The sequence below is a fragment of the Prionailurus viverrinus genome, chromosome B2 (assembly GCF_022837055.1).
Source record: "Prionailurus viverrinus isolate Anna chromosome B2, UM_Priviv_1.0, whole genome shotgun sequence".
NCBI classification, from domain to species: Eukaryota; Metazoa; Chordata; class Mammalia; order Carnivora; family Felidae; genus Prionailurus; species Prionailurus viverrinus.
Window position 1 is genome coordinate 70,194,508 of NC_062565.1, and position 26,501 is coordinate 70,221,008.

A 26,501-nucleotide genomic window follows, 5' to 3' on the forward strand; every position below is an offset into this window, starting at 1 on the left:
AAAGCAGAGTATTAAAATGAAATTGAGAGCCTCATTTTTGACAAACTGCAATCCAGAGAGATTAGGTGATATATCTATTTCACATCCTTTTTCTGGAATGTGATGATATAAATCAATATATAACTGACTTCTCTAAATTTACACCACCAGATGCTGGAATTTAGGATAATAGAACACAGGCTTCAGGGCCATAGGGACCTGGAGGGAATCACAGCTCCCTCATGATCCAGGTCAGTTTGATGGTTTCTTTATAAAATAGCAATAGTACAACCACCTAATCCATTGTCATTTAAATAAGAATTCCTATGTCAAGTTTTTAGCATAGTGTGTGAACCATAACTGGTATTCAATAAATATTAGTATCCTCTACCTTTCCTTAAATGTCACCTCTCTTGATATAATGTCCAATATAATAGGAAATCCATAGTGTTGCTGCCAAGACAATCTGTTTATTGATCAATTAAAGCTATTAAAATGTCAATTATCATGACTTAGAAAAATATAAGACAAAGTACTACAACAACTCAAGTGACAAAATGTCTTAGTGAATGCTTCTCAAATTAGAAAGAGATGTAAAGTAAGTGTGAAATAGAGGGAAAACAGGGAGGGAAAGAAAGAAAAGAAAATGGGAAATGCAGAATGAAAATTTCAAATGTTAGCATAAAATATAATTCCTCTTAATTCTTAGTGTTACTAGCTACAAACAGGAGCTTATATATATATATATATATATATATATATAGAGAGAGAGAGAGAGAGAGAGAGAGAGAGAGAGAGTTTGTATATATATTATATACATATTATATATATATAATATATATAAAACCTTTGAACAACACAGGTTTGAACTGCATGGGTCCACTTATATATAGTTTTCAACAAATACAGTATGGTACTTTAAATGTATCTTCTTTTCCTTATGATCTTAATGTTTTCTTTTCTCTAACTGACTTTATTATAAGAATACAGAGTATAATACATTCAACATATAAAATATGTTAATCAAATGTTTATGTTATCAGTAAGGCTTCCCATCAATACTAGGCTATTAGTAGTTAAACTTGGGGTGAGCAAAAGTTATACATGGATTTTAGATTGAGCAGGGGATCAACATCCCTAACACCATCATTGCTCAAGGGTTATCTATCTATCTGTCTATCTGGCCATTTTCCCTAAGTGTTATCCAGTTGGTGGTGGCTGACAAGGGAAGATTTCCTCACCCACTTAGATTTGCCAAACTTTTTCATTCACATCCATACTCAAATTGATGGATGGCTCATAGTTCAAACTTGAATAACCATATTAAATATTGATTAACCAGAAATGTCAAACTCTAGCTATTTGAAAAATGAGTGTTTTTAAAATATCAGGTGTTGTGACTGATAGAAGTTTGGTTAAGTCTATTTTCCTAATGGTTTTATTTTAGAGAGGGTAAAAATGTTGTGCTCCAGGAACCAAGTAGTCAACAGTCTTATTTGGAAAACTCCCTGAGTATTGAATACTAGAAAAGACCATGGAAGTTGTGAGAATGCTTCTCCTCTCAAAAATCTCAAATCTCTTGAGACACAAACACATAAACATTAAATTACTTAAGTGAGAACAAAAAGATTGCTTGGAAAAGATAATCCATTGTATGACTTTTCTGAAAACTGCATCGTGGAAGCAGTCCAAGATGATGGCACAGGAAGAACTTGAACTCACCTCCTCCTACTGACCAATCAGATCTATAGCTACATATGGAATAATTCCCACAGGAAAAAAAACCCTGAAAACTAGCTGAACAACTCCCAATACAACAAGGGATAGAAAGGCCACCTTGAGATGAGTAGGTGAGGCAGAGGCATGCTCACCAAAAACCCTACTCTGGGCATGGCAAACCACAGTACGGAGCTTCTACCTAAGAAGAAGGGTTTGTGTCCCAAATTGAATATCACAACTCTTGGGACCTGTACCAGAAAGAGGAAGACCAAAAAATGTCTAGCTTTAGAAACAAAATTTATATCCAGGGGACTCAGGGGGCCCTGGGGATCTCAGATGCTTCTGAGGGGGCTCATGCTTGGACTCAATTTCCTGGGACCCAGCACAAAGGCAGAAACTTGAGAGGTGACTAGAATATATGTGAAGGAGATTTATTTGCTGTTCTTAAAGCATATGCCAGAAAGGCAGCAACCAGGTGGGACTTACTTTGGGAAAGGAGGTGCTAGTGAGCATCCTTTTTGCACTCTCCTTCTACCATGCTAGTGCTAGCAGGTGTACGTGGAAACAGATTTGCTAAAGCCAAGGATGTGCCCTGCCCCCAACATCCTTTCCCTATACTACTAAAGCCACAATCTTGCCAGCCCCCAGTGTTCTTTCTTGGCTTCACTAAAGCCATGGGTGTGCCCTACTCCCAGCACTCTTTCCTGGCCTTGCTAAAACCCCAAGTGTGCTTCATCTGAGTGCTCTTCCCCTGCATCACAAAAGCTGTAGACATGCCCTGTCCTCAACACTCTCCTGCAGTATTGCTAAGGCTAATGGGAAAGCATAAGTCCATACATGGGATGCCCCTCAATTACCTGGCTCTGGTAGCCAGAGGGGCTTGTATTCCTGGGCTGCATGGGACTAACAATTGGAAAGACAGTTCTGGGCAAGTTACCACACCAGGACAATACACAGCAACAGAAACATCCCCAGTCTGCCTTTGAAAAAGGCGCGTTTCATTGTCCTGGAGTTTCAGTTTCAGGGACATGCTTCAGCTTTGCTGCACATTTAGAGGCTACAGAGGCACTCTCAGGAATCTAGGCAGAGAGACACCATCTTTGTGTCCTCTATTATCCTTGTCACAGTTCACTGGTATCGCACAGAAAGGAGCTTATACTCGACTAAAGCCCTGTTTCCTGCAACTGTCACTCAGAGGAGAGTCCAGAAGATCTGGAGGTCATCAGATTGCAGTTCCATAGGACTTTGCATATTTGCACACTTTAAAAGCTGCTACCTACAAGGAATCACTCCCCTCTGTGCCTGGTAACTGTGTATCCACAGGAGCAGGATTGATGCCGGGGAACAGACAGCCCCTCCTCCAGACCAGCACTGCTGCATTGCCTGATTTAACTCTCAGACAATTCTTATTATATATATAATATACTCTTCCTTCCTTTTCTCCTTCTTCTCTCATCCCTCCTCTAGTCTGGTTATTCTGGTTGTTGGTTTGTTTAAGCAGACATATTTAATCTATTGTCTTTATACATGTTCTACACCTCCTTCTTTATTTTCCTTTCTCTCTCACTGGATCAAGCCATATAATTTATCTGGTCAATTTTCTTTTCTTTTCTTTTTCTCCACCTCTGTCATTTCTCTCTTTGTATGGGACAAGGCCTCTTCCATCGGCACCACCTCCATCCTGTTATTTACTTGTAGCTGATGTTAACTGGGGGTTTGGGGTGTTTTTTTAATTATTATTTTTGTTTGTGTGTGTGTGTGTGTGTGTTTGTCTTCATTTCCAGGGCTACTTCAACGAGCAAATCAAAGCACACCTGGTAGAGGGTCCAAAACATCACTACAAGGAGAGAAAGTAACCAAAGTCACAACAACAGAGAGCAAATAACACACTCCCAAAAACACCTCCTGAAGGGCCAGGCCCTAGACAGTGTATGTTAAAGAGGACAGTGACCCCTCTTTAATAAAGTAGTGTTCACAGGTGCAGGACACATAAGAAGTTTTAAAACACATAAGGGACAGAAAACTAGCCAAAACGACAAAATCGAAGAATTCTCCTCAAAAGAAATTCCAGGAAGAATGACAGCTAAAGAATTGATCAAAACAGATACAAATAATATAACTGAACAAGAATTTAGGATAATAATCATAACATTAATCACTGGGCTTGAAAAAGCATAGAAGACAGCAGAGAATCTATTGCTGCAGAGATCAAGGAACTAAAAAATAGGATGAATTAAAAAATGTTATAAATGAGGTGCAAAATAAACTAGAGGCAATGACAGTGAGAAATGAAGAGGCAGAGGGGAGAATAGGTTAAATAGAAGATAAAATTATGGAAAAAGAGGAAGCTGAGAAAAAAAGAGATAAAAAATTCTACACCACAAGGGGAGAATTAGAGAGTTCCAGAAGAAGAAGAAGAGAGAGAGAAAGGGGCAGAAGGTGTACTTCAACAAACAATAGCTGAGAATTTCCCCAATCTGGGAAAAGAAACAGACATCAAAATCCAGGAGGCACAGAGAACTCCCTTCAGATGTAACTTGAATCAGTTTTCTGCATGACATATCATAGTGAAAGTGGCAAAATACAAAAATAAAGAGAGAATTCTGAGAGCAGCAAACAGGGCTTAACCTACAAGGGTAGACACATAAGGGTAGTAGCAGACCAATCTACTGAAACTTGGCAGGCCATAAAGGAGTGGCAGGAAATTTTCAATGTGCTGAATAGGAAAAATATGCAGCCATGACTTCTTTATCCAGCAAGCCTGTCATTCAGAATAAAAGGAGAGATAAAGGTTTTCCCAGACAAACAAAAACTGAAGGAATTCATCACCACTAAATCAGCCCTACAAGAGATCCTAAGGGGGACTCTGTGAGTGGAATGTTACAAAAACACAAAGGACAAGAGACATCACTACAAGCATGAAACCTAGAGATAACACAATGATTCTAAATCCCTATCTTTCAATAATAACACTGAATATAAATGGACCAAATGCTCCAATCAAAAGATAGGGTATCAGAATGGATAAAAAAAAAACAAGCCCCATCTATTTGCTGTCTACAAGAGACTCATTTTAGACCTGTGGACACCTTCAGAGTGAAAGTGAGGGGATGGAGAACCATCTATCATGCTACTGGAAGTCAAAAGAAAGATGGAGTAGCCATACTTATATCAGACAAACTAGACTTTAAACTAAAGGCTGTAACAAGAGGTGAAAAAGAACATTGTATCATAATCACAGGGTCTATCCATGAATAAGAGGTAACAATTATAAATATCTATGCACCGAATACAGAGGCACCCAAATATGTAAAACAATTAATTACAAATGTAAGCAATCTTTTATTGGTAAGAATGTAATAATTGCAGGGGACTTTAATACTCCACTTATAGCAGTGGACGGATCATCTAGACAGAAAATTAATTAAGAAACAGTAGCCCTGAATGATACACTGGACCAGAAGGACTTGACAGATATATTTAGAACTTTTCATCCTAAAGCAGAATACACATTCTTCTCAAGTGCACATGGAACATTCTCAAAGATAGATCACATACTGGGACACAAAATACCCCTCAATAAACATAAAAGAATTGAGATCATACCATGCACACTTTCAGATCACAGTGCTATGAAACTTGAAATCAACCACAGGAAAAAGTTTAGAAAACCTCCAAATGTATGGAGGTTAAAGAACACCCTACTAAAGAACGAGTGGGTCAACCAGGCATTTAGAGAAGAAATTTAAAAATATAGGGAAACAAATGAAAATGAAAACATGACAGTCCAAACACTTCGGGATGCAGCAAAGGTAGTCCTAAGAGAAAAATACATTGCAATCCTGGCCTATCTCAAGAAATAAGAAAAATCCCAAATACAAAATCTAACAGCACACCTAAAGGAACTAGAAACAGAACAAGAAAAGAACCCCAAAGCCATCAGAAGAAGAGAAATAATAAAGATCAGAGCAGAAATAATATAGAATCAAAAAAACCCCAAAAACCAGTAGAACAGATCAATAAAACTAAGAGCTGTTTTTTTTTTTTTAATTTCCCCAATCTGGGAAAATTTTTTTTTGAAAAAATGAAATTGATAAACCCTTAGCCAGACTTCTCAAAAAGAAAAGAGAACTGACCCAAATAGATAAAATCATGAATGAAGATGGATTTATCACAACCAATCCCTCAGAAACATGAGCAATTATCAGACAATACTGTGAAAAATTATATGCCAACAAACTGGACAACCTGGAAGAAATGGACAAATTCCTAGACATCCATACACTACCAAAACTCAAATGGGAAGAAATAGAAAATATGAACAGACCCGTAACTAGTGAAAAAATTGAATCAGTATTCAAAAATCCCCCAACAAATGAGTCCTGGGCCAGATGACTTCCCAGGGGAATTCTACCAGACATTTAAAGCAGGGTAAATACCTATCCTTCTCAAGCTGCTCAAAAAAATAGAAACATAAGGAAAAATTCTGGACTTATTCTATGAAGCCAACATTACCTTGATTCCCAAACCAGATAGACACCCTACAAAAAAGGAGAATTACAGGGCAAGATCCCTGATGAACATCAATGCAGAAATTCTCAACAAGATATTAGCAAATTAAACTCAACGGCATATAAAAAGAATTATTCACCATGATCAAGTGAGATTCATTCCTGGGCTGCAGGGCTGGTTCGCTATTTGCAGATCAATTAATGTGATACATCACATTAACAAAAGAAAGGATAAGAACCATATGATCCTGTCAATAAATGCAAAAAAGCATTTGGCAAAATACAGCATCCTTTCTTAATAAAACCTTCCAGAAAGTCAGCGTAGAAGGAACATACCTAAACATCATAAAAGCCATATATGATGAGCCCACAGCTAATATCATTCTCAATTGGGAAAAATGGAGAGCTTTCACCCTGAGATCAGGAACATGACAGGGATGTCCACTTTCACCACTGTTGTTTAACATAGTGTTGGGGGGCGCCTGGGTGGCGCAGTCGGTTAAGCGTCCGACTTCAGTCAGGTCACGATCTCGCGGTCCGTGAGTTCGAGCCCCGCGTCAGGCTCTGGGCTGATGGCTCGGAGCCTGGAGCCTGTTTCCGATTCTGTGTCTCCCTCTCTCTCTGCCCCTTCCCCGTTCATGCTCTGTCTCTCTCTGTCCCAAAAAATAAACAAAAAACGTTGAAAAAAAAAATTTAAAAAAAAAAACCAAAACATAGTGTTGGAAGTCCTAGCCTGAGCACTCAGACAACAAAATGAAATAAAAGGCATCAAAATTGTCAAAGAAGTCAAACATTCACTTTTCACAGATGACATGATACTCTACATGGAAAACCTGAAAGACTTCACCAAAATACTGCTATAACTGAAACATGAATTCAGCAAAGATGCAGGGTACAAAATCAATGTACAGAAATTGGTTGCATTTTTATACACCAATAATGAAGAAAAAGAGAAATCAAGAAACTGATCCCATTTATAATTGCACCAAGAACCATAAAATACCTAGGAATAAACCTAACCAAGGATGTAAAAGACCTGTGTGCTGAAAAATATAGAAAGCTTATGAAGGAAATTGAAGAAGACACAAAGAAATGGAAAAAACATTCCATACTCATGGATTGGAAGAATAAATATTAAAATGTCAATACTATCCAAAGCAATCTACACATTCAATGCAATCCCAATCAAAATTGTACCAACATTCTTCTCAAAGCTAGAACAAACAATCCTAAAATTTGTATGGAACCACAAAAGACCCCAAATATCCAGAGCAATCTTGAAAAAGAAAACCAAAGTGGGAGACATTAAATCCCAGACTTTAGCCTCTACTACAAAGCTGTAATCATCAAGACAGTATGGTATTGGCACAAAAACAAACACATAGACCACTAGAATAGAATAGAGAACCCAGAATTGGTCCCACAAATGTATGGCCAACTCATCTTTGACAAAGCAGGAAAGAATATCCAATGGAATAAAGACAGTCTCTTCAGCAAATGGTGCTGAGAAAACTGGATAGTGACATGCAGAAAAATGAACCTGGACCACTTTCTTACACCATACACAAAAATAAACTAAAAATGGATGAAAGACCTAAATGTAAGACAGGAAGCCATCAAAATCCTCGAGGAGAAAGCAGGCAAAAACCTCTTTGATTTTTCCTGCAGCACCTTCTTACTCAACACGTCTCTGGAGGGAAGGGAAACAAAAGCAAAAATGAACTACTGGGGACTTTGTCAAAATAAAAACTTCTGCACAGCAAAGGAAGCAATCAGCAAAACTAAAAGGCAACTGACTGAATGGGAGAAGATATTTGTAAATGACATATCAGATAAAGGGTTATTATCCAAAATCTACAAAGAACTTATCAAACCTAACAGACATAAAACAAATAATCTAGTGAAGAAATAGGCAAAAGACATGAATAGACACTTCTCCAAAGAAGACATCCACATGGCCAGCCAACACAGGAAAAAATGCTCAACATCACTTATCATCAGGAAAATACAAATCAAAACCACAATGAGATACCACCTCACACCTGTCAGAATGGCTAACATTAACAATTCAGGCAACAACAGATGTTGGTGAGGATGCAGAGAAAGAGGATCTCTTTTGCATTGTTGGTGGGAATGCAAGCTGATGCAGCCACTCTGGAAAACAGTATGGAGTTTCCCCAAAAAACTAAAAACAGAACTACCCTACCACCCAGCAATTGCACTACTAGGCACATGTACCCCCATGTTTATAGCAGCACTATCAACAATAGCCAAAGTATGGAAAGAGCCCAAATGTCCGTCGATGGATGAATGGATAAAGAAATGTGGTATATATGTATACAATGGAGTATTACTCAACAATCAAAAAGAATGAAATCTTGCCATTTGCAACTATGTGGATGGAACTGGAGGGTATTATGCTAAGTGAAATTAGAGAAAGACAAAAATCATATGACTTCACTCTTATGAGGACTTTCAGAGACAAAACAGATGAACATAAGGGAAGGGAAACAAAAATAATATAAAAACAGGGAGGGGGACAAAGCAGAAGAGACTCATAAATATGGAGAACAAACTGAGGGTTACTGGAGGGGTTGTAGGAAGGGGGATGGGCTAAATGGGTAAAGGGGATTAAGGAATCTACTCCTGAAATCATTGCTTCACTATATGCTAACTAATTTGAATATAAATTTTAAAAAATAAAAAGTAAAGTTAAAAAAATTTATCTTAATAAAGATGGTCCTGACTTAAAAAAAATATTTTGAGGCAAAACATTGCTGTTGTTCTAGTTGTCTTTAGTTTTTGTAGTTCTGAGGGCCAATGTAGGACAAAATAATTGTCATAATTATTGATGATTTAAATAAATAAACAGGGTGAAATTAAATAAAAAAATAAATGTTAAAAAAAGAATCTCACATTAACAATCTAACTTTACAACTAAAAGTGCTAGAAAAAGAATAACAAATGAAGCCCAAAATTAGTAAAATTAAGGAAATAATAAAGATCAGACAGAAAATAAATGAAATTAAGACAAAATAAAATAATAGAAAAGATGAATGAAAATTAAACCTGGTTCTTCGAAAAGATAAACAGATTAACACACCTTTAGCTAGGCTCACCAAGAAAAAAGAGAGAGTTCAAATAAATAACATCAGAAATGAAAGAAAGTTACAACTGATACTACAGATATACAAAGGATAATAAGAGACTACTATGAACAATTACACAGCAACAAATTGGACCACCTAAAAGAAATAGATAAATTTCTAAAAATATACAGTCTTCTAAGACTGAATCACAAAGAAATAGAAAATCTGAAAAGACTAATTATTAGTAAGAGGATTGAATCAGTAATCAAAACCTCCGAACAAGGGGCGCCTGGGTGGCGCAGTCGGTTAAGCGTCCGACTTCAGCCAGGTCACGATCTCGCGGCCCGTGAGTTCGAGCCCCGCGTCAGGCTCTGGGCTGATGGCTCAGAGCCTGGAGCCTGTTTCCGATTCTGTGTCTCCCTCTCTCTCTGCCCCTCCCCCGTTCATGCTCTGTCTCTCTCTGTCCCAAAAATAAATAAATGTTGAAAAAAAAATTAAAAAAAAAAAAAAACCTCCGAACAAGCAAAAGTCCAGGACCAGACAGCTTCAGTGGTGAGTACTACAAAATTTCAAAGAATGATTAATACTAATCCTTCTCAGACTCTTCCAAAAAAATAGAAGAGGAGGGAACTCTTCCAGACTCATTTTTTCTTTTTGTTTTTTCTTTTCTTTCTTTTCTTCTCTTTTTTTCTTTAAAAAATTTTTTTAACATTTATTCATTTTTGAAAGGCAGAGAGAGACAGAATGCGAATGGGGGAGGGGCAGAGAGAGAGGGAGACATAGAAACAGAAGCAGGCTCCAGGCTCTGAGCTGTCAGCACAGAGCCTGATGTGGGGCTCGAACTCATGGACCGCGAGATCATGACCTGAGCCGAAGTCGGCCGCTTAACTGACTGAGCCACTCAGGCACCCCTTTTTTTCTTTTTTTTAAACAATATAGTGATTCAACAGTTCTATACACAGTGCTCATTGTGGTAAGTGTACTCTTTAGTCCCTATCCCCTATTTCACCCATCCCCCGTTCTACCTCTCTCTGGTAACCATTAGTTTGTTCTCTATAGTTAAGAGTCTGTTCCTTGGTTTGTCTCTCTTTTTTCCCTTTGTTCATTTGTTTTGTTTCTTTCATTCCACATGAGTGAAATCATATGGTATTTGTCTTTCTCTGATTTACTTCACTTAGCAATATATTCTCTAACTCCATCCATATTGTTGCTCTTCCAGACTCACCTTACAAGGCTAAAACCAGACAAGGATACCACATGCCACAAATTAGAGGCCCATATCCCTTAGAAAATTAGATACAGAAGTTCTCAATAAATATATTGGCAAACTGAATTCAATAACATATTAACAAGATCATACACTAGGATCAAGTGGGATTTATTCCAGGCATGCAAGGGTGGTTCAGCATCTATAAATCAATGTGATATATCACATTAATCAAATGAAGGGTAAAAATTTTATGATCATTTTAGTAGATGACAAAATTCACCATCCATTTAGGGAAAAAAAAAACCTCTCAACACTGTGAATATAAAGAAAACATACCTCAACATAATAAGGGCCATATATAACAAATCCACAGCAAACATCCTACTCAGTGGTGAAAAGCTAAAAGCTTTTCCCTGAAAACAATGATGCCCATTCTTGCTATTTTTATTTAACATAATACAGGAAGTTCTAGCCAGAGCAGTTAGACAAGAAAAAAATAAAAGCATTCGAATTGGAAATAAAGAAGCTAAAAGTGTCACTATTTGCAGGTCACATGATACCATATACAGAAAACACTAACGACTCCACCAAAAACAAACAGAAACCAAAACTGTTAGAATAATAAATGAATTAGGTAGTGTTGCAAGATGCAAAATTAATATGCAGAAATCTGTTGCATTTCTATACACTAACATGAACTATTAGAGAAATTTAGATAACAATCCCATTTACAATTGCAGCAAAAAGAATAAAATACCTAGGATAAATTTAAATGAGGGGAAAGACCTATACATTTAAAACTCTAAGACACTGATGAAGGAAATTGCAGATGGCACAAATAGAATACTCCATGCTCATGGATTAGAAGAATTCGTATTTTCAAAATGTCCATACTACCCAAAACAATCTACAGATTCAGTGTAATTCCTATCAAAATTCCAATGGCATTTTTCACAGGACTAGAGCAAATAATTCTGAATTTTGTATGGAACAACAAAAAACCTCAAATAAACAAAGCAATCTTTAGAAATACAAACAAAGCTGGAGGTATCATGCTCCCTGATTTCAAACCATATTACAAAGCTATAGTAATCGAAACAGTATGGTATTGGCATAAAATAGATACTAGATGAATGGAACAGAATAGGGTGTCCAGAAATAAATCCATGAATATGTGCATGGATATATTTGTTATATAATTTGTGACAAAGAAGCCAAGAATATACAATTGGGAAAGAAGAGTCTCTTAAGTGCTTTGGAAAAACTGGACAGCCACATGCAGAAGAATGAAACTGGACCACTATCTTACACCGTACACAAAAATTAATTCAAAGTGAATTAAAAACTTGAACATCAGACCTGAACCATATAACTCTTAGAAGAAGAATTATGTAGTAAGCTCCCTGACACAGCCTTGGGAATGATTTTTTGAATCTGACACCTCAAACAAAAGCAACAAAAGCAAAAATAAACAAATGGGACTACATAAAACTAAAAAGCCTCTGCACAGTAAAGGAAACCATCAATAAAATGAAAAGACAATCTAGTGAATGGGGTAAAATATTCACAAAAAATATACCTGATAAGGGATTAAGGTCCAAAATATACAAAGAACTCGGACAACTCAATAGGAAAAAAAAACACGCAAATAGTCCAAGTAAAAATGGATAGAGTATCTGAATAGATGTTTTTCAAAGAAGACATACACATAGCCTATAGGTAAATGAAAAGATGCTCAACATCACTAATTATCAGGGAAATGCAAAATAAAATCTTAATGGGATGTCTCTTCACACGTGTCAGAATGGCTATTGCCAAAAAGACAAAAATAACAAGTGTTACCGAGAATGTAGAGAAAAGGGAATGCTTAGTGCACTCTTGGCGTAAACGTAAACTGTAGAACTACCATATGACCCAGCAATTCCGCTTCTGGGTATTTATCTAGAGAAAATGAAAACATGAATTTGAAAAGGTATATGCAGCTTCATGTTCACTGCAGAATTATATACAATAGCCAAGGTATGGAAACAACCTAAGTGTTCATTGATGGATAAACGGATAAAGAAGAGGAAGAAGATGTGAGATATATAGACAGGCATGCACGCATGCGCGTGCGCACACACACACACACACACACACACACACACACACACAGAAATACTATTTAGCCATTAAAAAAATCTTGCCATTTGCAGTAACCTGGATAGACCTTGAAGACATTATGGTAAGTGAAGTAACTGAGCCAAAGAAAGACAAATACCATATGATCTCACTTACATGTGGAATTTAAAGAACAAAATCTCACAGATACAGAGAACAAATTGAGGTGGTGAGTTGGTAAAATGGGAAAAGCGGGTCCAAAGTATAAACTTCTAGTTGTAAAATAGATGAGTCCTGGGGATGTAATGGATAGCATGTTGGCTAAAGTTTATAATAAATACAATATTGCATATTTGACTATTGCTAAGAGAGCAAATCTTAGAAGTTCTCATCAAAGAAAAAAATTTGCTGTAACTATATAAGGATGGATGTTAACTAGACTTATTGTGATTTTTCACATATATATAAAAATCATATTACATTGTACACCTGAAACAAATATAATGTTATATGCCAGTTATACCTCAATTTATAAAAGTGTGAAATATGAGGGGGAAATCCTGTGAAATTTATGTTTATATTTTTGTGACCTCCTTAGATCTTATGCATACCTTCACATAATGTGGCTTAACTTCAAGACAAACTAGTGTATCCCAATTCAGTTCAAGTCTGGTGCTAATTACCTGGAATTACTGTAAACCCCATGGGTTAGAGGTATAGTCCCCATCAAGACTGCCCCAACTTCAGATGCCAGCCCCAAGTTCATGGGCCTCCAGGCTATCTGTACTTCTGACCAACTTGCTACAAATGTGGATGAATTCCTACTACCTCCTTAAGATTCAATAATTTACTAGAATAACTCACAAAACTCAGGAAATTTCATTTTAATTACAAAGGATACAAATCAGGTCAATTGTAGAGACACATAGCACAAGGTCTAGGAGAATCCTGAACACAGAGCTTATGTGCTCTCTTTTCATGGAATACAGGTGCAGCACCCTTTTGGTATATCAGTGTGTTCACCAATAAGGAAGATCCACCTAGTATCATTTTCCAGAGTTTTTACTGGGGAGTCATTATATAATGAATGATTGGCTCACTGGACACATGACTGAATTCAGTCTCCATCCACTCCCCTCCGCAAAGGCCAGGCTGGCTTCATGCCCCAATTCTCTAAATACATGGTTGGTGTTTCAGGTGATAGCCCCTTCTTGTTAGCGTAATCTCAAGTGTGAGCTGTAGGCCCACTATAAAAAACAAAAACACACCTATCAGTAATGAAATTGTGAGGATTTATAGGATGTCTTCCAGGAATGAGGTACAAAGACCAAATTCTTCATTTTATAATACATGCTTACCAAATTGTTTTACTACGCTTTTATGAAAAATAATGTACCTTTAAGCCAAAGTTCTTTTTTTTTATGAGAGCCTATACAGGTTTTCCCATAATTGCTTCAAAACTATGTACATAAAATGGTATTGTTGCCAAGATATAATATATACTCTCATGGATCATTAAAGTATGTAATCATGTTCATATTAATTATATGCAATTGTATACACATATAAATATATTTATGCATGTGTGTATGTATATACACACATTTTCCTAAAATAGTTGTATATATACTTTGGGTACTCTTTGTCTCTAAATGAGTTTTCTTAAAACTGTGTCTTTAAAAAGATAATACCAATAAACTTTCTAGTATACTTGAGAAGAGTAACTTTTATAGTAATTTTCTCTGGGTAATCCCAGAAACATATTAAAGTTAGGCTAAAATAGATAATGTTATTTGATGGTACATCATATCATCTAAGATCATTAGAAAAATTAAGTATTCTGCATAAGAAAATTTTCCCACATGAACAAGATACTTTTTAAATTTTTGAATTTCCTCTGGCAGCATTTCCTGCTCTGCCCTTGTAACCTTGAGAATTAGCTCATGGTATGAGTTGAGAAGATCCAAGTGAGGAGCCCGTGACCCTCCTGCAGAGTCACATGCACAGTCTACCAGGAATAGTTTCTTGGTAGCTGTTTCACTGGCTCAGGGACTGCAAATTCCAGGATTTTTGTTGTTTGGAAATTAGACATCCTGATAAGTGGGGCTTTATTCCCAAAAAGTGGAGCATTTTATGAGAACCTGTGTATTCCCTTATTTATGAGACATTGTGAATTAGAGTACTAAAAAGCTTTTGAATAAAATACTCATTTTTTTTCTTTCTGAAGCCCCTTTCTTTAAATATTTGGAGGGTTTTGTTGTATTAGTAAATATATCATCTTAAAGCTTTAATGTCAGTGTTATATCAGATCCATTTGAATTTGAATAAAGAATTTATCACTCTTCTAATGTTAGCAGCATAGTTCCTAAAAAAGGTAAAATTTATTGGAATTTCAGATTCAAACTAAAAAATATAATTACATTTAAAATGTAGTCAATGTTTATTTTAAACATGTCTTTGAAATTAACCAATGCCAGTCAACTTATTGGGAACATTATTTTTTTCTGAAAATAATTGCTTATAAAGCATGTATCTAAGTCCCTACATTGTTGGTTAAGTATGCTAATTGATACGTCTTCTAAAGGCAAGTATCTCCCCAGAATATTTGATTTTAATTTTGTAATATGTATCTGAAAAAGACAAGAAACACTTTACACACCTGCATATTATATGCATAGTAAATTATTCTACTACTTATTTTATTTCCACTGCATTTAAGTAACTATGTGAATTTCCCATCGTGTATTTCATTTCCCTTGCAAGCCATTGCTATTTAATTTTCCAAGCAGTAGCATTTAGAATTCTCCATTAAGATTATTTGCCGAGTGCATTCTTCACCTTGTTTTTTACTGTAATCTACTTAACATCAATGCCACTATGATAATGCTGTGGACCTAACACTCTTATATTCTATATCACATTATATTGTGATTGTTTATGTATTTAACTCCACCTTGAATTGTGATGCCCAAAGGATATGAAGCCATATTTCCTGTCATTTTTTGTAAATTCCATCCATATTGTGGTTGGCAGTAGTTACTGAGGAAAAGTTATTTGAACAAGAGAGCCATTGGAAGCCTAAGTTCTCTGGTTCTGTACTTCACACACACACCCCATCTGTCATTAGATAGTGACTCTCACATGCTCCTAACATAAGAAGGCTTCTTATAGGGTCACCTAGCATTTTTATGACAGATAAATTTCCCCAGCAGCATCTCACCACGCAGATTATGAAAATAGTCAAACCGGAAAAGCTATCTCATAGTTTGAAATCTAGTTCCTTCTTCTAAGCGTTCTGCATTACATGTGGATCTTTTCTTTTCAAAAATTTCTCTAGAGTATCATCAGATAACAAAATTACAGTTGAGTGTGGAGAAGTATTTCATGTAGTAGAGAAAATAACAGTAAATGAATATATATTAATAAAAATCAACTAGATATAAGGTAACATTTAAAATGTTATTAAACAATATCACATGGTTGTAGCATGACTGCTGTTTCTTTATTCAGAGATTATTTCTATTATGACATTTCTCTGTTCTTACAAGTAATTTATCACATTCATAAGCATACTTAAAAGGAGTAAATTTTTATGTAGGTCAATATATCTCAAAAAGCCTTATTTTAAAAAAAGGAGTTGGTTGATTGAAAGAAAGAAAGAAAGAAAGAAAGAAAGAAAGAAAGAAAGAAAAAAAAGAAAAGTAAGGAAAAGAAAAGAACAAGAATGTATTACTTTGCTCTAGGCCCCGGCTCCACTTCAACGATATAAAGTGTTCTTAAGGGGGCGCCTGGGTGGCGCAGTCGGTCAAGCGTCCGACTTCAGCCAGGTCACAATCTTGCGGTCCGGGAGTTCGAGCCCCGCGTCTGGCTCTGGGCTGATGGCTCAGAGCCTGGAACCTGTTTCCGATTCTGTGTCTCCCTCTCTCTCTGCCCCTCCCCCGTTCATGCTCTGTCTCTCTCTGTCCCAAAAATAAATAAACGTTGAAAAAAAAATTAAAAAAAAAAATAAAGTGTTCTTAAGAATAGTTTTTCCTCCATTGTGTTTCCAAACTTTTCTGTGTGTTGTGCAGTTCCACTTAACCTTCGATATCAAGTTCTGATAAATGCTTCAGTGAATTAGTGGTGGTACATATTGAAAATAGGAAGGAAAAAGGGATGAATGTGTTGACTTTTAATTTCTGTGATTCCAACCCTGTTCAGTTGGCCTTTGGTAGATAATTAGATCACCTGAGGCCAATCAGATTTGGCTTTCAGTTTACAAACAAAATTATTGCAAAGGATCTGGTCATGATGAGCCCATCTTCTTGTTGTCATTGGTCTTGGGCTTTGGATCCAGTGCTCTTAAATACACACACGCGCACACACACACGCACACACACACACGCACACATTAGCTTTGGCTAATGTAACAAAGCTTAGATAAGCAGCCTCTAGGAAACTATTTTTGCCTCTGGCTTTGTTTGTCCTGGCTAGGCAGTCATTGATGCTACTCCAACAAATCTGGCTCCCCCTGCCTTCTGCCTAGTTGGGTAGGTTTTGATGCTGTCTTGGATAATCTTTATTTAGACTCCTAAAGAAGAACGTTTCTTGTTGATTTTACCCCCGCTGGCAATTTGGACATTTGTTTTAAATCAGTAATGGCCATCCGTTTTTAATATATATCGGACACTTCACCAATTTTGGTTTCTTTTTCTCAAGCTCTATCTTAATTACATGATGGGAATGGCTTATCTTGGTGAAACAGTGCATTGTCTCCCAAGAATACTACTTTTGTGCTTCTTTATCTGTGCCTTCCTTCATGAAGCTAAGTATAAAACATTTGACAGTAGACCTCAAGGAACCAAATACACTGTTTAAGATTTTGTTAACATAGAGAACTGATTTGGCACTTGACTGCACATACCAGTTAGTCTAGTCTGGTTCCACTGCCTTAGAGAAGGCTGAAGTATAGGGATTCTGCAGAGATTAATGACATCTTTTTCCCACACCCCTTTAAGCTTTCTGCCTCTCCCTGGCTTCAATACATATTCACCAGCCAAAAACAGAGGCCCCTGTGGTAGTAGCCAAACAGGTGTTTTACCTATGCTGATAATAACTTTCAAGTCATCTCTCCGAAAGAATCCTGCCATCCTCTTAGGAGGAAGTGAGCCTAGAACATCATCATGACTAAACTCATTTCCTGACATTCAGCGTCATCTCATACCATGTGATTCAGTTGTCTTTAGAGTGTTTTTTTTTTAATATCCCTTACAGCATGCACTCTGCATTGGCATTATTTATTTACTTCTTTGTCTCCCTAGAGGGATACTAGGAATTTCTATAGAGGTAGGCATCTTGTCTTATTCATCTCTGTATCCGCAGCACTTATTATAGGGTATGGCACTTGAGAGAATGCAACAACTGCAATAGGACTGACAGAAGAGAGGGAGGAGTGCAAAGCAAGCAGAAACAAAATTGTAAAGTGCTAAGTACTCCCAGCTGAATTAGTCCTTAAAGAATTTAGCTGCTTTTATCCCAGTCTCTGAACCCTGCTCTTTCACTTAATAGACTCTTCTATTAATAACCAAATTGTCTGGTTTGTTCTGCTTTGTCAGAAACTACTGTGATAGAAGTCCAAATAGTAAATGATCTATTTGCCTCTCAAATGTACTTGAAAGAGATTTCCAGCCTTAGATTAAGTTTAATATTATGGCATAAAATGGTGACAACTTTCCTATGAGTGGGATTGATGACCCCATAATTAAGGGAAAGAGCCTGAGAAAGCAGTGAGGATTCAATGTAAAAGTATTTAAAGTTGATTCAGGAAATCTGTTAGGACAGAAAAATGCCATCTCCATGTATCAGGGATTCCATATTCTTTTTTTTTTAATTTTTTTAAAAATGTTTATTTTTGAGAGAGAGACAGAGTGTGAGTGGCGGAGGAGCAGAGAGAGAGGGAGACCCAGAATCTGAAGCAGGCTCCAGGCTCTGAGCTGTCAGCACAGAGCCCGATGTAGGGTCGAACTCAGGAACCTCGAGATCATGACCTGAGCTGAAGTCAGACACTTACCGACTGAGCCACCCAGGCATCCCAAGAATTCTGTATTCTTTATGTGAAGAAATCTGAGAAATAAAATCTATGTGGAATCTATCTAATCATATCCATCAATATACTTATTCTGATGGCCAAGAAAGTGATAAATCAGAGTCAAATCACAGGATATTTCCCCAGCGAAAAGTGCAAATATAAAAATTTTTAGTACCTCGGATTTAATCTATGATGTTATTGGGTTATTCACTAGAAGGGAAAATTATTAGGAATCAGAAACTCATTTTTACCAACTTGCCTCTAGGATAGACTTGAACAAGTTGATCTATTTCACACTAGTCAGATAATTGGAGAATATAACATTTTCAAAAAGACCATCAAGCTGGGTGCTTAAATATTATGTCTTGTTAGGGAACTAGATAGAGGTAAGGGATTGGGCTGATGGACGTTTTTCCAGTTGTTCATATCCCATAAGACTCCATTTAACCCATACTTACACCTTCCTCAGGGCCTTTCTATATCAGAAAGGCTTTAAAATAATTATCACCCATTTTGGTTCCTCAGCATCACCCTTCTATGCAAAAAAGGAATGCTCTGCTACAATTGTCGATGGACAACTTTCTTCATAGAGGAAAGCAGATGAAGACACATCCTTAGGTTCTTTACACAGCCCTAGATGAACAATTTGAAATGCTTCCAAAAATTGATCACAGTACAGTACTTGAGTAATACCAGTAGCCTTCTTCCAGGTGCAAAGTACCTTATGGATAGGGACTGTTTCTTTTTCACTTTGGGTAAAAACATAGTAATAATGATGGTGATGATAACAGATACTAGATAATACGGATTTGAAAATCTGTTTTAAATATGTAAGTATGCGTGTGTGTCCTGTGCTGTGTTTTAAATATGTAATTTAATCTATTCTCTCAGCAACCCCAGGGAGGAGTTACCCTGGTTATTTCCAAGTTTTAGATGAGGAAAGTGAGGTTTAGTGAGATTAAATAACTTTCCCAGCTCACATAGCTCATAAATGGCAGAATTGAAATTTAATAAGCAATGAATATGTTTTAAATTGATGGTCTTCCTTTATCAAAAAAAAAAAAAGTTTTGCTTGATAAGATTCTATTTTCTCAAAGACCTCAACCCATAGGGGTCTTTGCCATATCTATTCTTGTTTGGAGTCAGCCTAGATCTTTTTGTCAAACAAATACAAATCATCCTTCCCCTTTCTGTGATTCTCGTCCAGATTCCTTGTACACTGTGGGCCATTTTCTTTTTCAGTCTGTTCATTTTGCTATTACTTTATTATATAATTTCAACCTGAAGAAACATATTTGAGAAAAGCAGGTACAATTGGCTAATGAGAAAATCATTTTTAAACAAGGCTCATAATGACATAATTTTTGTTGTGTATATGAAATTCATAAGTAGCTTTAAAGTTTTTTTTAACGTTTATTCATTTTTTTTTTTTTGAGAGACAGAGAGAGACAGAGCATGAGTGGAGGAGAAGCAGAGAGAGAGTCAGACACAGAATCCAAAGCAGGCTTCAGGCTCTGAGCTGGCAGCACAGAGCCCAATGCGGGGCTCAAACCCACTGACAGTGAGACCATGACCTGAGCTGAAGTGGGACGCCCAACCCACTGAACCACCCAAGTGCCCCCTTAAGTAGCTTTACGTATAAACCTTGCATACGTGAACTATTTCCCATGGGAAACAAGGCAAAAAGCAAGATTTCAAATGATGATAGTTTTAATAGTTTAGAGCTTTTTATCTATTACTCCCAAAATTAGAAATAGGCCCTTAAAACCAGTCTCCAGGATTCAACATTTTAGGCAGACAGTCACACCATTATCTGAATAAAGCAAACTGGATTAATACCTATTGTATCATTTTTACTCTTCTTTACCTGGCAATCTGATCAAAAGATGATTCACCGATCTGCACCCTCATTCCTTTTGAGCCCTGACTCACAATTCATCTCTAGGAAATCTTCCCTAATTAACTATACTCTGTTCTGATCAGCCTTTTTGCTTTATACACTTTCAGTACGGTCTGGCACCTAGCTTGTAGGGAACAGAAAAGCATATAACACAGTTTTTATGGAGACAAAGTTTTAAGTGAATGTGTGCTTCTACTGCAATCATGAGTGCATTGATTTTATATGTACATACATTATATATACTGTGCATGTGGTTCTCCTCCTCTGTTCTCAAGCACTGTTGGCTAGCACGGTGAGACTCAGGATTGTGCTGGGCCCCTAGCTAAGCACCAGCTTATTTGTCAGCTCTTCTGGTACATTCTCCTGCTCTTCAGAAGCTGCAAGCTGCTTAGTAAACTGTTGATAGAGGGTTAACTTCATTCTCCTCATCTCCTTCACTGAAACCTACTGTCTTTTTTTTTGCTTTCTAGTAGATAAAAAAGGCTAAGTTATTAAAACTCAAGGATAAGTTTCCCACTTAATTATCCATGGTGACAACTGACCTTTTCCTCCAAAGTATTATGTTTAATTCAGTCTGTTGGAGACTACCAATTTTAGTTGTACCTTACTTATTGTGTCTAATAAATTCTGGCATGAAGGATACAGAGCCAATGGTATATTTATATTCAATGAACATTTAATTTAACATTTTGGTTACTTGCCTGTACTCTTAGACTTGATTTTCTGCTCTGTAATGATCAGTTTTCTTCACCTCTTGTGCTTGTAGCAATAAGAAAACCATTGTGTTGTGTTTTCGCCCCTTCCGTACGTAACAGCATGTTTATTTCTGATAGTGTGAGACTCCACCTCTGCATACCTTTGACTAGCACACATAAATTATCATATGCTGCATTTAATGAACTATTACATTTTCATATTTTCAGTATTAAATATAAACATCCAAACTGTGAGCCACACCTCACATACACAGCACATTTTGTTACATCATCTGCTGTCAAGAACTGTGACTTTGTTATTGCCCCCTTAGGCAACTCTGTCCTTTCTGTATCAGAGACAGCAGAAAGCAGGACCTACTCAAGGCAAAGAGACCTTCAGAGCTCCCTTCCTGCCTAAATGAAGTCTTAAGGTTCCAATTTTAAAAGATCAAAATGGAAGAAGGGGACCCCAGCATAGTGCAGGAAGGTACAACCATCCTGCGAGGGGGTATTGAGCTGCACCGGGCCTCCAGAATCTGCCCCTTCTTACTGATCCATGGGTGACCCTCATCCTCAAGCTTACAAGATGGCCACTCTGCCTCCAGGCACTGCATGGCTATTTCCAAGCAGGAACAATGGTGAAGAGGGAAGCAAAGCTGCCTTCTACCAGACTTTGCCTTCTATTAAAGAGCTGTCCCAGAAGCTCCACCCTATTACTTATATTTACATCTCTTTGAACAGAATTAGCCTTAAAAGAGACTGGGAAAATATGCATTTTTAGGTGATCCATCGCCACTCTGAGTAAAACTGGGGTTCTGTTGATGAAAAGGAAGGGTAAAAGGGATATTTGATAAGCAAATAGCAGTGTCTGCTTCAAGAATAATTAGTCTCTACAAAAACAGGTTAACCTTGACTGAATTCCAACTAAAACAATAATTAAGAAACTGCCCTTAGTGTCTATAGCCTAACTTCAGAATCTACATTTTGAAGTGAAATTTAGCAGCATATAAAGAAAATTAATATTTTTTACCACTAGAAAAAATATTTAGAGACTTGAGCTTTCTTAAGCCCAGCTCAAGGATAGAAAAATAAATATAAGAATTGTTTCAATTCTGAAAATACTCTGCAAAAATATCTGGTGATTTTTTTCTACCAGGAAGGTATTTTCCCTTTGGAATGTCTCCTATTATATAAAATGGGATTAAGAAGTAGTCATGGGACTCTCAAAGCTTCCTTTCAAGGATCCTTAATTCTAAAAGACCTGGATAGAAAGACAGACTGATAGCATTTTATCAGATACACACAGCCATTTTGATCCTGTACTGGGGTCATTCAGTCTTTTGGCAGGATTTCAGGCAAAACACTTGAGTATTTTCCTAGTGGGCGAGCTCCACCTGTGTTGGGTATTTTCCAACACTGATGTGACTCAGTCCAGTTTAATGCTGAGAGTACAAAAATTACATCAAAATATAGTAGACTGTCGTCTTAATAGCATTTATTTTAGTTTTCATTCAGTTTAGACACTAATTCAGAAAATGCCTGAGCACATGATTAAGCAAAACAGGCAGCTGCCAGTGTGATGAAATTTGGGAACTCCAGGAAAGACCTCCCTGACAGACATGCCCTTTTAGTCGTGTTGAGAGGAAAGGCCGCTAAGGCATGTTAGGTAAGTGCATGCTGTCCCTACAGAGAGGAGTTCATTTCAAAATAATATTCTATAACTGTCAATATCTTAAAGGAATGTATCAAATGATTTAGTATAGGCATTTAGGATGTAGGTAGAACCCAAGACAGATAAATCCTGGTGAGAGTAAGAGCAAAGTCCAAAACAACATGACAGTGGGGATCCCAGTCCACCTGTAAGTAAAGTTGAACATGCCCAAAGTAAGAGTCCCAAAACCAATGGAAAGGTACCAAGACACTCTCACTGCTTTACACTCTTGCCCTCAAATTGCCTGGGATGCTATGGCCTTTATCAGAAGGGAGAATACATGTGTGTGTGAGTGTGTGCACACACGTGTGCGTGCACATGCATGCACATGCACACACATAATGGATTGTTATTCAGCTATTGAAAAATAATGAAATCTGCCGTTTGTGCCATGTATGTACCTTGAGGGCAGTATGCTAGGTGACAGAAGCCAGACAGAATAAAGGTAAACAGCATATAATGCAGTTATATGTGGGATATTTAAAAACAAAACAAAATTGAACCAAAACCAAAACCAAGCTCATGGGTATACAGAACAGAGTGGTAGTTGCCTGAGGTAGGGGTTAGGAGGTGGCTGAAATGGGTGAATGGAATGAAAAGGTACAAATTTCCAGTTATAAAATGAATCTAAGTCATAGAAATATAGTGTACAGCATGGTGACTGTAGTTAATAATACTGTATTGCATATTTGAAAGTAGTTAGGAGAGTGGATCTTGAAAGTTCTCATCACAAGGGAAACAATTGATAACTATGTATAGTGACAGATGTTAACTAGATTTACCATTTTGCAATGTATATAAATACCAAATCATTACCTTATGCCTGAAACATGTTATGTCAATTGCACCTCAATAAAGTATCAGATATCTGTATATATTTAATTGTTTAAGGACCCCCCCCCCCTTGTTGAAGAATACATTCCTCTGAACTCTAAGAGAATGTCTCTTTTATGTATTATTAGAGTGGGTAGATTTGGGGAATGTTTCCAACACATGCTCAATAAGCAAATGATAAAGCCAGTTGATATCTTAAAACTGATTCCTGTCTTCCCTCATGTTATGCTTTCCATTGTGCTTTTAGGCCTCACTTTGACTCATCCCACTTTCAACCATCTAGAGTCAAGTAATAACTTCTATAAGACACATCCACATTTTTCCTCATGACCATGTCTCCAATTCCACACAGTCTAATCCTATTCCTCCTTGATTTGTGTAGAATGAGATCATGTCTAGTCTCTTACAGATCATAACTGTTCTAGGACTGAGTTATACATTGAAATGTGTTCTTAAACCCTACCCATAAGCATCTTTGTGTTATCATTGGCAAGGGTGGCATGCATCGGAAGTCTTTATCACAACACTGAATTCAACACACAAGACATTGTCAAATATTCTCAGATTCACCTGAGTAACGAATTATAGGGGTAATACAGACAAGGGGTTTGGAGCTTTGTAAGCCATTAAGAGAAATCATTCACCAAAATCATAAAGTTTTTGAAAAATAAAGAATGTCCTCCCTTGTTCTCTCTCTCTCTATCCCAGTTAAAGGACAGGAAGACAGTTTTAAATATATCAAGTATTTACTTTTTGTCTGAAAATTTAATATCTTTATTTGGCTTTGTCTGAGCTGAGCTACAACCAATATGTTTTTTAAAGGAGTTTGTTGTTTCTTTGTAGGTGCAAGCCAGTTATGTGACACACTATGAAAATATCTTCTCCCTGTTCTGGGTTCTGGAGCAGCTTCTTCAAAAGGAAACCAAAGAAGGCAACACTTCAGGTATAGGGCCTGAAGACCAAGAAATCCAGAAATTTCTTCAAAAGCATGATGAAACTATTTTCCAACTCTCTGATGCATTTCCTTTATTTACCTTTTATTTATGGAGACTAGGCATTCTCTTGAACTCAGTTGAAACTGTTGAAAATAACTCACCTCCTTAGCAATTTACTAAATGTCAGAAGCATACTGAAGTATGAAGATCTTCTGCTTAAAATATTTTCAATAATGTTTTTTAAATGAACATTTTAAATGGATCTCTAAACATAATCATTAATTCAATAGTTTTAAATTGTGTATAAAAGATTATGAGTCCTATTTCTATACCAAAATCAGCCAGTTTCAGTTGAGAATGCCCTTATTTCCATGTAACTGTATTTTACAATATATTACTCAATATAGTCTAGCTCTATTATTCTCTATACTGGACATTAATTGCCTGTCTCATAAGTGATATTTACATTTTAAAAGATTTATATGTAATAGATACTAAAAGGGAACAGATCTTAAAAGTTTTGCTGCTTTATCAACACAGTCTTTAAGTGGTTATAAGTGAAATTTTTAAACATTTTTTACATAGTTTCACTTACATCATTGTCTATCAGTTTAGAGGGAGTCATGTAGAAGAGTCTTTTACATTTATAAACCTAATGACCCTCAGTATCGTAAAATCAACATACCTGTCAAGTCATCTGAAAGTACTAACTCATTGCCTAAAATGTTGTTTTCATTGTTTACTGTATATAATATTCTTGTTATTAAAATGTAGTTAAACCATGTATTTTTAAGTCATTAATATTTTACAAATGTTTACAAATCTAACATCTGTCCAGAAATATACTTTATACTTACTGAAAGTATATTTATACTTATTGAAAGTTTTACTTGAATTTTCCAGTTACATCAACTTTATTTCAATTATTAAAATCATAACCAACTAGCTTAACAAGTACACATTATGCACTTTCCTATGGTGCAATTTAGGGCACAACAAATACAAATTTGCTTTCTTAATTATGTGTGATACTGTTTCATAAGTTAATTACCATTCTTAAATGCCACTGGTCTTTAAAAAAAACAATGTAGAGAAAAGTATATCATCATCTACCATAGTTATTTTTGGAATTATTTCTAGCTTTGTAGAAAACTGTTTTTTTATACTGAAACTCAACATATGTACCATTCACCTATTGTTATGAAACAAACTACTACAAAATCTCAGTGGCATACAACAATAAATATTTATTTCTCAGGTGTCTGTGGGTCAGTCATTTGGGGATCGGCTTATCTGAACTGGGCTCTGTTGGAAAGCTCTTCTTGCGTTGCAGACCCCACTGGGCTAGGTTATTTATTATAAATTGGACTTTGGTCTCTTCCATTTGTTCCTACTCTGGGGCCCAGGTTAAGAGGGAGGCAGCTACTCAGGGCAGCAACTCATGTCTTCTGTGGCAATGACAGATTGGTGAAAGGAAAGGGCTAGGTTGAGAAAGTTACACTAATCTGTCTACATTCATAAGCCAAAGTACACCAAATGGTCAAGCACAGAGAACCCTCTGCCCAGAGTGGGAGAACTTGCAAAGCTACATGGCAAAGGGCATGGATATAGGGGAGGATGGAGAATTGGGGCAAATTGTTCTCCACACATACAAGTTGAGCACAAGAAGTGTAACCCATATCTTGAATTAGGAGGATTTTTTCTAATATTTGATTCCTGGGATTTGAATAGTTGATGACACTACACAAAAT

The 26,501-nt window shown here is 36.6% G+C and overlaps 1 protein-coding gene across 1 annotated transcript in view; it reads left to right on the forward strand.

Moving 5' to 3' along the window:
* Nucleotides 1-25,965, forward strand: part of MEI4 (meiotic double-stranded break formation protein 4) — a 211,432-nt gene extending 185,467 nt beyond the window's left edge. The window contains exon 5 of the mRNA XM_047859427.1: nt 24,659-25,965. Coding sequence (XP_047715383.1) covers nt 24,659-24,919 — 261 coding nt within the window. The 3' untranslated portion in view covers nt 24,920-25,965. The remainder of the gene's footprint in view (nt 1-24,658) is intronic.
* The last annotated feature ends 536 nt before the right edge of the window (nt 25,966-26,501 follow it).